Source organism: Python bivittatus, unplaced genomic scaffold (assembly GCF_059951505.1).
Source record: "Python bivittatus isolate LINGU-HERP-01145 unplaced genomic scaffold, Pbiv_v1 ctg000850_np1212, whole genome shotgun sequence".
NCBI classification, from domain to species: Eukaryota; Metazoa; Chordata; class Lepidosauria; order Squamata; family Pythonidae; genus Python; species Python bivittatus.
The window spans coordinates 34,629,110-34,641,166 of NW_028277112.1; the positions used below are offsets into that span (position 1 = coordinate 34,629,110).

Sequence of the window (12,057 nt, forward strand, 5' to 3'; positions counted from 1 at the left end):
CTGCTTTATTTATTTATTCTTTTGCAACTACAGGTAGTCCTCAACCAACAACCATTCATTCAGTGACCATTCAAAATTACGGTGGCGCTGAATGAATGGTGGCTATGACCAGTCCTTGGAGTTCTGGCTGTCCCAGTACCTCCATGGTCACATGATCATGATTTGGGTGCTTGGCAAGCAGTTTGCACTTATGACTGGTTGCAGTGCTGTGTGGTCACGTAACTGCCATTTGCAAGCTTCTCTGCCAGCTTCCCCAGAAAGTCAATGGGGAAGCTGGCAGGGAAGGACACAAGTCACTGGGGTAAGTCTCCTGCACCCGCACACCCTCTCGCACACCCTCTCCCAGGCCCTCTGCACTCATGCCGTGCCAGCCACTCGTGCACCCTTCCCAACCCATGCTGCCTGCATCTCTTGCAAACCCACTTGCATACCTGCACACCCCAACCCGTGCCATGCCTCTCGTGTACCCCCACACAGCCTATCCCACACCACGCCTCTTGTATCCCCTCACACCCTCTTGCACCGTTATACACCCTCCCCAACTCACACTGTGCCTCTCGTGCACCCCTTCGTGCACCCTCCCTGACCTGCACCTCACCCTTGCTCAGCCTCCCCAACCTACCCTTTTTTAAGGGACCATTTCCTTTTCCTCAGTGTTTTTCCTCCATTATTCTTATTCTTTGGCTCTGCAGAGGAACTTTCACCCTGCAAGAAGAATGCTCCAAAGATGAGTCTATTTGTCTCTTTTAGTTAACTTCAGGTTAGCTATCATAATATCAAGGGAACAAATTCTTAACAAGAGCTTTTTGAAACTCAGACAATTTTTGTTCAGCAGTCAGATCAACCTCTGCATGACAATCAACTTTGTTATGATTTTAGATTCTCTGTTTTGAACTCTGTTCTATAATAATAATAATTTATTATTATATATTGATATATTGAAAAATCATCATCAGTCAATTGCAAAAAGCAGCTTACTTGGAACAGCTTACATCCTGTGACGATGCCTTTAGTATTATTAAATAACAACATGTGCCTATCTCAGGTCCTTGGGAGGGACTTGATAGGTGGACAAAAATGCCAAATCCAGTCTAAACATCTGGCTGACTGTGTGACCAACCACTATATATAAAATGTGTATGCCACTCAACTCCCAGCAACTCTGGGTGGTTTACAAATGTTAAAACATTTAAAAACAAAGAACAAGACAAGAACAGCACAAGACAAAAGAACAATGATGGCAAAGAAAACAAATCCAGAGTAGAACAGAAAGGAAGAAAAGGGCATCAGTCATCCTCTGCAAAATCTCAGTAGGGTGGGAGCTGTTTGAATTTCAGAGGGAACCTCATTCCAGAGGGCAGGGACTGCTACAGAGAAAGTGTGCTTCTGTGGTCACAGTGGGTGGCATTGCTTAATCGATGGAACCGAGGGCATGCCAACCCTGCTAGATCGAACTGGTTGGGCACATACTATGGAAGACAAGAATAGGTTTGCTTGGTTCTTTATTCTTATCAAAAATATAATGTACTTTTTTAAGTAGAGGGAGGAATGTGCTCCTCAATGTTATTTGAAAAATAATCAGATGACTACTTTAACCTTCAGATACTCATAGTAAATATCATAGGTCCATTTCACATACACAGATCAAGTTCCACTTGCTTCAGTGGCTTTCATCATGAAATCAACACCGTGTTCAGAATTGGTATGGGCATGTACAGTACTATCATGTAGGAACAGAATAAATATGTTTAAAAAAATATTCTTAAGGAATAACAAAAAATCTGCATATTCATTTAAACTTAATAGCAATTTTGTTATTTTCAATAATAATATATCATCATGCATAAGGATGTAGTTCTGTATATAATTTCATGGGATAGTCCCATTGAATTCAGTAACATTTTTTTCTATGATACAACCCCTTTATTAGCTGTTAGGAACCTCTCTGTCTCTCTCTTTCTTTCTCTCTCTCTTTCCATATGTATATACAGTGCTGTGCAAAAGTTTTAGGCAGGTGTGAAAAAACGCTATAAAGAAAGAATGCTTTCAAAAATATATATTGTAATTGTTTATGTTTATCAATTTACAAAATGCAAAATTAGCAAACAGAAGAAAAATCTAAAAATCTTCTCTTCTGTTCCCTCAGTTTACATTTTGTAAATTGATAAACATAAACAATTACAATATATATTTTTGAAAGCATTCTTACTTTACAGCATTTTTTCACACCTGCCTAAAACTTTTAGGCACATCTGCCTAAAATATACACACACATACACACTCATTCATTCATTCATTCCCTTTCTATAGTCCACTACATTTATAAGTATGACATCATTGACAATAATAGCATAACATGTATTTCTCTAATTAAAATCTGAGTCTAAAGTAGCATTAAAAAGTGCTTAATTTTATTGGCTGTCATTTGAAATAAAGAAGGAATACTACTTTTGCTAAGTCAAATTAATTGAGTGGAATGAGGTGAAGTGCTGATGTACTATTTCAGTATATTCCTCCTCCACTGAAAATGTATGAACCTGAATATATGAGTCCTCACAGAAAAATACTGAGCATGATGGTAGCAAATAAAGAGATAGACTTGAGGTAGCAAGATGTATTTATTTATTTGTTAGTTTGTTTAATTTCTTCAGCCCCTTGTAGACGTAAGGATTAAAACAACAAAATAACAATTTAAAACTACGTAGAAGCAGCCATGCTGGGGAGAAGGGGAAACTCAGAAAAAAGAGTCATTGTTAGACTTAAATGCAGAAGTGGGCCTGGCCCAGGACATGAGGAAAGATCCAAATTTTGAATGCTGTTTTAAGGATGGCAGGATTGAGATTATACAGAACTTGGGGGGAATATTATTCCAGAGGGCAGATGCCACAAGAGAGAAGGCATGCCTGTTGGGTCTCACAAAATGGCACCGTTAATAATTTGGGCCAGAAGCATGCCAACTGTGTCAGATATTACTGGACAATTGGAGATACGTAGTCCCACATATATCCAGGCCTATGTCATATAGGGCTTTACAGATAACAACCAGCACTTGGAATTGCACCCAGAAGCCAGTGCAGCTTACATACTGAGGTACACCCATCACTTCTCTCACTACTGTGTGTCTGGACAAGCTGTACTAGGATATCATTACAACTGTCCTTAAGGAAAAGTAATTGCATTGAAAATACTAGGGGTTTCTACATGCATACTTCCAACACTTGCATACTTTCCAACATTTGAACATTCCTCTTAGATTTTACTATGTTGATCTGCCTTTTTTTCTGATTACGGTTATACAAGAATTCCGCATAAGTACAATTTGGACTTAGAAGTGTGGTTTTGTGATGAGGTATGCCCTTAAATATATTCTGAATATATTAACACAACACTCATTGTAAACTGAACTAGGTGTTAACCCAGCACAGTATTCTGCTAAATAATTCTACATCAGCTTCCCCAACCTTGTGTTCTCCAGATGTATTAAACTATACTTCCCAGAATAGCTAATCAGTATGAGTTGTAGTTCAGAACTTCTGAGGGATAACATTTGGGGAAAGGCTACTCTGTGACATTTGTTAATATAAAACAAAACAGAAAAATATTGTGTTTATTTTCTTGCTTTTTTTAAAAGGCTAATATACAGATGCTGACTTTTGGACAGGCAGAGTTTCAGAATCATGGTCTGACAAACGAGGAAAAGGAGCTTCAAGAAAAAAATATGTCTAATGATTCTGTGAAATTAGATTCATCAAGACCAATATCTGTGATAAACAAAGAATTGAATCATCACAGAGAAAAAGGTAAAAATATAGCAGTAACAATAACATAATTTTTGATTTTGTCATTAGGATTTAATGTGGAATGTGAAGCTGAGTTATGCGTCATAAGTTAGGCTAGCATTAAGTCCTATAATCTGTTGTTGTTGTTCAGTTGTTAAGTTGTGTCCAACTCTTCGTGACCCCATGAACCATATCGCGCCAGGCCTTCCTGTCCTTCACTGCCTCCCTGAGTTTGCTCAATTTCACACTCATTGCTTCAGTGATGCTATCTAACCATCTCATCCTCTCCCGTCCCCTTCTCCTTTTGCCTTCAATCTTTCCCAGCATCAGGGTCTTTTCCAAAGAGTCCTCTCTTCACATTAGGTGACCAAAGTATCTGAGCTTGGGCTTCAGTATCAGTCCTTTCAATGAGCAGTCAGAGTTGATTTCCTTTAAGATTGACTGGTTTGATCTCCTAGCAGTCCAGGAGACTCTTAAGAGTCTTCTCCAGCACCACAGTTCAAAGGCATCAATTCTTCGGCACTCAGCCTTCTTTATGGTCCAGCTCTCATAGCCATACGTTACTACTGGAAAAACCATAGCTTTGATTATGCAGATCTTTGTCGGCAAGGTGATGTCTCTGCTTTTTAATATGCTGTCTAGGTTTGCCATAGCTTTCCTCCCAAGAAGCAAGTGTCTTTTAATTTCATGGCTGCAGTCTCCATCTGGGGTGATCTGAATCATGATCAAATCATTGCTTAAAATAGTTAATAGTTCAGAAATTTTATTTAATATTACAACTGTGTTTTCAATACATATAGTTAAATAAGTCATTTAAATACAGTACTTAACTGAATATGAATATGAATGCCCTATCTAGGACATTTTGAACCATTTTTAGTCTGTGGAATTTATTTCTGGAATATGCTAACTGCCCCCAGAAGGGAATGGTCTGGAGAATATTGTAGAGGTCTCTTGTTCCATTTGGTTGCTGAATTTTGCATATTGCTAATATGTGTGTATATGCACTACCAGAGGCCATACTCCAAAGAAGGGTGAATGCAAGAGGACCTTTTCCCTTTCAATTCACAGTCTAAATATTTCAGGAAAAATCCCTCATCATCTTGTCGGGCAAATATGTTTCTTCTGGCAACTTTCAGATATAGAGCTTCTTCCAAGGGAGATTCCCCAAATAGAGTTTTACCCCTTACTTTCCCCACCTCCACTCCTTGTTTGAAATTTTTTGGGAGTGTTGTATGTGACATGACTTTGGGGGAGGGAGAATTTTCAAGGTCATCTTCCCTTTGCCAGCAAGATCCCTCCATTGAATCAGAAGTTCTAATGAATGGAAGAAACCTTTTCATTTACAGAAACTGAGTTCTAGAACCAATCCTTTATAGTAAGAAATACCATCTCCTGAATTTAGCAGTACTCGCTTTTTATTATTTTTATAGCCTATAGAAAGATGAAATGTACTTTTTGCCCCAGGCTTTTTCCTTAATTAATGCAAGGGATGTGGCAAATAATGATGTAGGAAAGACTAGTGTGGCATTAAGATGAAATCATTTCTCAGACATTTGGCTAATTAGCCAAATTTTTCTATAATCTGTTTTTAAAGGAACTTCTTCCAATTTCTTCTAGTCGTCATTCCATTATGATGCATGATGTAGCTGATTTATGTCAGTCTTAAAATGTTAATGTTTTTTGGACACAGGTACATTAATTTTGGTATTCTTATTATGAAAATTAACCTCTGCTTCACACTGTCCTGCTTCTTAGCAATGTATAAAGAAATCCTCTGATTATTCACCTGTTTATAAAAGAAGCTGTGTAACAGGAAATTGAGCTGGCCTGCATGAGATAAAATACTATTAATCACCTTGTCTTATTTCTCTTAAAATTCTGGGTCTAGACCCACAGCCTAAGCAACATCGTTTGTTGCTGGATGTTAGTGACTGGGGGAGCAGGTGAACATTCTAGGCAAGGAACAAGCAGACTTTACAGTAAAGTGTTGGTTGATAAAAACTCTAGGAAACCCAAAGTGGCACAATGTACAGCTTTTGTTGATTTTTAAGTGCACCTTGATTCTGTTTTCAGAGAAATCTTGTGCAATAAGTTTGAGTCCTCCAATATAATTATTTATTTATATTTTAAATTTAGTCACCACCCATCTCACTCAATAATTAAGCTACATGGCAAACATAAGCTTGCTAGTAAGGCTTAAACAGAAACCATCTGGAACTCTGAACTCTTCCAGTGATTACTCTGGATAGGGTTGCACTCCCCTTGAAGATCCACAATTTGGGGGTTTCCCTAGTTTCATAGATATTGCTGGATAAGGAGGTAGAGACTGTGGCTAGGGAAATCTTTGCTCTATGTTTTTCTGTGATAATGCCCACCCTTTGGAACAGTTTCTAGCCAGAGATCTAGACAGCACTTTGCTCCTGAGTTTCAGGAAGGCCTTGAAAATAAGTCTTTAGAAGGACATTGGAGAGGGGGCGTGACACCTGTTTGTTTAATTATATTAGTTTGAATTGTATTGCTGCTGTATGTTCTATGGTATGTGATTTATACAATATGGTTTAATGCTTTATATATCTAAAGGCAGTACTGCATGTTTCAGGCAAGAAGAAGGTCCAAGTTGAATATGCAGTACAATCCACACAAAGATGTGCTAAAACATTATTTCTTCTGTTTGAACGGAGGTAGAATTAAAAGCAATAAACACCAAACATTACATTAAAAAGACAGCTATGCTGAGGAAGATCAGTTGCAAACACCATACATATCCATGATTAGTAGGGCTATATCCCATCATATCCCAGAGTTTGCAGGAGGAGCCAAGCCTTAAGTGCTTTTCTAAAAGCCAACAGAGTTCGGCCGTACAGATCTCAGGGGAACATTATTCCAAAGGGCATGGACAGCAACAGAGAAGGTACACCATTTGGGCCCCATAAAATGGCATTGCTTAATTAATAGTTGGTATATCCAGTGTAGAGACTTGTACTTAGCTAGTGATCTTTAATCTTTCATTAAAGCTTAACCTTTGTCCAATGGGCTTGGCTTCTCTGATGAATTTCATTTGACTTGGAAACTTCTCTCCTGATATTTTCATGGAACTGTGACCAAGCTGAGCACTTTTTAAGCAGTGAAGCCTGGACACTAAATGGCAAAGCAAGTTGAACTTACTCCCTGATGATGTTCAGTTCTAGAGTCTGAACCTGAGCCTGGAGTCAGCCAACTTTCTTGCCATCTTGGAATTGCCTGCCCTTTGCCATCTTGGAATTGTTCAACTCCTGTAAAGTTGTGGGATTCTCAACTAATGACCTTTTGTTCTAAAGTCCACAATGGATCCAGTTCCTCTCTTTCTGATGCAGCCTTAATTTAATCTATCCTTATTTGCTGTTAGTCTCCAGCTATAGTTATCCTTGGTTAACAGACCCATTGCCATAAGATCAAGTGATTTCAACCCTTAACAGAAAAAAATATTTTTCTTCTAATGTGCCACCTTGATTAGGACCCTGGCTACTCATTTTCCATCTTCTAGAGGTTACGTCTGGCTAAAACAGAGAAAATGTGATCTAGTATAGTATGAGCTGTATGATTTCTTGTCCTGGCATCTGCATCACTGTTACAAGTGTCCCCTGAGATGAGCTATCCAAAGACCATGTGTTGGCCTCACCGGGTAAACCAGACAGGGATCACAACCATATAAGCTAATTCTACTTTATTGTAAAGCTACTTTGGTAGAATCTTGCAAGTCTGAAGGTACAGTTCTCCCCCAATCTTCTTTACAGCCTGATAAACTAGGGAGGGTCTCTTCTGAGCCTGTTGCCCCGCCTACTATCCAGCTGCGGGGTATGCTGTCTCTTATCTGACTATTCCCTTGACAACATCTCTGGGCCTGGTCTCCCAAGGTCTTTCCCACATTCCATACACCATGGGCCTAATTCAGTGATAAAATGGACACATTTTGGCAATACTGTTTGCTATGTAAAGTATGGTGTCATAGCAGGGGGAATTTTAGCACAAGGCCTCTACAGATAAATCATTCTCTTTCCCTTGTTTTAACAGCTCCCAAGCCTATTAAAAATAGGTGGAAAATGTTCATCATAGTGTTTTCCAGTGAAATTAACAGATCTCCTTTAGCCTGCCACCCAGCTAGAATGGAGAATTGTGGCCCCAGCCCAAAAATACCCGTCCTTTTGTTAACACATATTCATCAAAGTCCCAACTTGAGCATTACTTTTAGCTTGATGTTTGTGAAAGTTGAGGATATGTTGCTGATTTTAAAGGCTAGAGAAATTTATGTAAATGATTTATCTTGTCCCAAACCCTAGATTATCTATATAAATATATTGACCAACTTAGCACTGCATAGTAAGTATGGTTTAGCATTAATCATAATTAAGATATTCATCCAGTGATCATATGGCAAATTAAGTTGGCCATGATTTGCCAGTCTCCTGCTTTGGGTCATATATCCTTTGCTGGGTTTGAGTACATCCTGGCTTTAATTTTTTTTTACCTATTTGCTGGGCTAACATCAAAAAGTTTGCAGTGACCCTTTTTCTCAAATGAAGCCTCCATGGGGAGTAAAAAACACTCCTATACTTTGTATCTTTTTTTTTTTTTTGGAAGACTGTTTAACCGTAAGTTAATATAAATCCAAATAACACGATAAACTGTATTTAATGTAACAACAACAACAGTTTATTGTAACTTAACAGATTCTCACCCAATTACAAAGAGGGCATCTTGCCCATTCTTCCATTTCTGCAGTACAGCAGCCTTCTCCAACTATTCCTCCAGATATCTTGGGCCTCAAACTCCTTAAGTGTTAGAGAAATATTTTGGCATGGAGGATTTTTGGCTCAGTACAGAGGACAACTTGTATTTTTTTCATATCACAGTGTATCCTAGTCATATATAGAAACTTAGTGATCTCCAGAATTGGAGCTGCAAATTGAATAAAGGCTTCATAGGCTTTTTTTTTTTTAAGTTTAAGCTCCCAAATCAACTCCCAAGGAGAGAAATAATTTTAGGTTTTGTTGCTCTGAACCTCCCATTCTATGATTCAAACACAAGAAAAAATTGTCATTCATGTTAATTTTTGAAATACTTAAATCAGCTCTAAAAATTCTTTTGTTTATGTAAGGAACCAATGATGCTCCTAATGAAGAGTCCATGAAAGAGGAGGTTCTTCTCAATCAAGGCCATCTACAAATACCTTCTATTTCTAGCAGAGATCATAAAGCATTTCCTCCTGAACCAGAACCAGAGCTGAATCACCATGAGCAAATAAGAAACGTACTTGGAGAAGCTTCAGTAGAAACCCAGACTAGCAAATTCTCAGAACTTTTAGGCCACCAAAATATCGAAAAAGCAAAAGAAGTTGATGAAGAAATTGAACGAGAGGAACTCTTAAATGATGACTTGCAGCAGGATGACCAGGAAACTAATAAAAATGGTTAGTATAAAGATTGCTTTCTCCATGTTGTACCAGGATTGCAGTATTTGAGGAAATGAATAATTTATCAAGTCTACTTTGTTTACAGAATTGTATGCTACTATACATTTATAAACATGGTATTCAATGTAAATTGTAATTTGATTTGTCTGATTCTGGCTTAAGTGTGATGTAAAGCCAGTTATTATGATTCATTCAGTAAACCATAGTTAAGCACAATGTGGAAAGCCAGTCATGATTTAGTCTTTCATGCATATGATTAATTACATTCTCAGTGCAGTTTTCTCTCTTCATATGTATTATTGTGCAGAAAACTCAGCATAGTAAAAGTTACCTTTGCAATAAAATTGGAAGACAACTTTTCTACTGAAAGATGCATGAGTTATTTTTTGGCTTGATTTCACAGGTGAATTTGAAATGAGAAGAGTGGGCCAGGATAATAAAGGGGAAGATTACAATTTAGATACGAATGAGGCAGAATCAGAAACAGATAAGCAAGCTGTTCTTGTTGGCCAGCAAAATAACTTCAATGGTAAATCTTTGTAATTTCCATGTTCTGGGTAAAGTTTGCATTGTGATTTGTCTTTTAATTAATGAACTTGCAATCTTGTCTGGAAGAAAGACTTTACAAATGAAAGTTTGTCACAATGTAGATTGTGCAGGTAAGAGTAAGTAATAGGAGTAAAATAGAGATAAGTTCTTAATTATTCCAGTTTAATTATTTTCTTTTTTTTTAGTTCAAAATCTTGAAGATCCCAAAATGGAAATCCGCTTATTTAAGCTCAGTGAAGCTCAACAGCAGAAACTGTGAATAGCAATATCAGTCTGTGACTCTTGCAAAACTATTTAGGCAAGTCCATCTCAAAAATTTTACAAAATTTGAATCAGGGGATTTAAATCAGTCCTGATTCCTCTTCATCAGGAATATTATCTCCAGACTTAATAGGCTGGTTTTACATCCATGAACTAGACTATGACAGTGTTGCAGGTGGAAGGGAGTCACTGAAAATATATGAAATCAGCCTGTTATTCAGCTACCAGGTATAGTTTCCTTTTTGAATTATAACAGTAACACCTTAGATACAAATTGTCTTGCTCTAAAAATTGGGAATGTTACATAGACTAGCTTGAGAGATGTTTGTCCTGCTTCTGTTCATATCTGTTTCCATATTATTATTCTGTTTACAAACTGAACTTAGTCAATTTTACACTTCCCTTCTCCAGAAAGAAAGTATCCTAAAGAACTATACTACTTTAAGTGCTTTCCTCTGAGGTAATACAGTAGGATGTGGTATCAAGTAAATATGCATAAAACCAAGCTGTATGTCTACATCTCTTTTATTCAAACATAGTTCTCTTTTTTGAATTGTAGGAATGGTAGTTAACCAAATGCATTGGATCTCTTGCATTTGTTTAACAGGCTTTACCCATTCTGAAATTCTAATATAGAAGAGTTAGCCAACTATGTACATAAAATTATACTTGAATATATGGATAAAATGAATATATACACCCCAAATGTTTTGCTGCTTCATACTGTATCTTATTTTGATGTAAAATAAAGAACTGCAATATCATATAGGGTATAATGCTAATTTGCTGCCAACATTGATGATAGCACTTTAGCCCCGTTGAAGATAACTAGAATAGAATAAGTGCAATACAATTATTTTGTACAACAAAGAAAAAATTAACTGATTACTATAATATTTTGTCAAATGCAAATACTGGCTTAATTTTGATTAAGTTCTTGATTATAAAATCAGTGGGTTCTCAAGATACTTGTAATCTGGTTGTTAGGTCACTATCAATAAAATACTGCACTCAGTGGAAACAGTGTTCTGTAATGTGTATCTTGATTCTTAGTCTTTAGTTATTGTAGGGGTTAATCTTTCAAAAATTGTTAATTTTTATTTGCACAAACCTACGGTTCCATTTAATAGTTCTACTTGCATAGATTAAGCTGATATTCCATATACGTAATCCTGGGGTTATGACCACTTGTTCAACAACCATTCAAAGTTACAATGGCCCTGAATGAGGGGGACTCATAACCGGTCCTTGAAGTTGCGGCCATCACAGAATCCCCACAGGCACATGATCACGATTTGGGCGCTTGGCAACCAGCTCTCAATTACAATGGTTGCAGTGTCCCACGGTTGCGTGATTATCATTTGTGACTTTCCCTGCCAGCTTCCCACAAGTAAAGTCAATGGGGAAGCCAGCAGGAGGTTACAAGTTGCTCCTGCCACTTTTTTACCCATCTGCCCTCTGTAGCACCTACTCATGGCACCCACATGCCTGCCCTTTGCACCCATCTGTCTGCCTGTACCTGTCACTTATCAGCCTGCTTGCTGGGACTCCTGCCTCTTCCCACATCATAGTCATGTGAGGTCCTCACTTAATAACCTGCATGGTCCTGGGGTTATGACGGCAACCAGGACTGCCAGGATTGCCTCCACTAAGTGATGCAGTCTCATGATGTCGTGCTATAAGACTGCACTGCTTAGCAACAGAAATTCTGGTCCCAACTGCTGTCGTAACCCGAGGATTATCTGTAATTCAAATGTGTGAACAAAAAAACCCTCTAAACTGCATTTGCTTCAAATTCAATACTGCATTTAGCTGATTCATTAGAAAGTAATCCTGAGGCAGACTTGTTTTATAAGGAAGCTGATGTCTGTATGTACCATACTTTTAACTGAGGATACCAAAGATGTCCCCTTGCAAAAATGTTATAAAACAATCCCTGAACAATGAAAACTAATTTAAATGTAGATGCTAGCTATTTGCTAGAGCAGTGAGCAATCAAAATACAAAGAGTGAAGA

General features: G+C 37.8%; 1 protein-coding gene across 4 annotated transcripts in view; it reads left to right on the forward strand.

The window, feature by feature from the left end:
* GOLM1 (golgi membrane protein 1) overlaps nt 1-11,062 on the forward strand; it is a 47,657-nt gene extending 36,595 nt beyond the window's left edge. For all 4 annotated transcript variants that reach the window (XM_088130288.1, XM_015888247.3, XM_007429247.4 and 1 more), the window contains 4 exons: nt 3,632-3,800; nt 8,917-9,228; nt 9,635-9,760; nt 9,966-11,062. In XM_088130288.1, the coding sequence (XP_087986414.1) occupies nt 3,632-3,800; nt 8,917-9,228; nt 9,635-9,760; nt 9,966-10,039 (681 nt within the window). In that variant the 3' untranslated portion in view covers nt 10,040-11,062. The remainder of the gene's footprint in view (nt 1-3,631; nt 3,801-8,916; nt 9,229-9,634; nt 9,761-9,965) is intronic.
* The last annotated feature ends 995 nt before the right edge of the window (nt 11,063-12,057 follow it).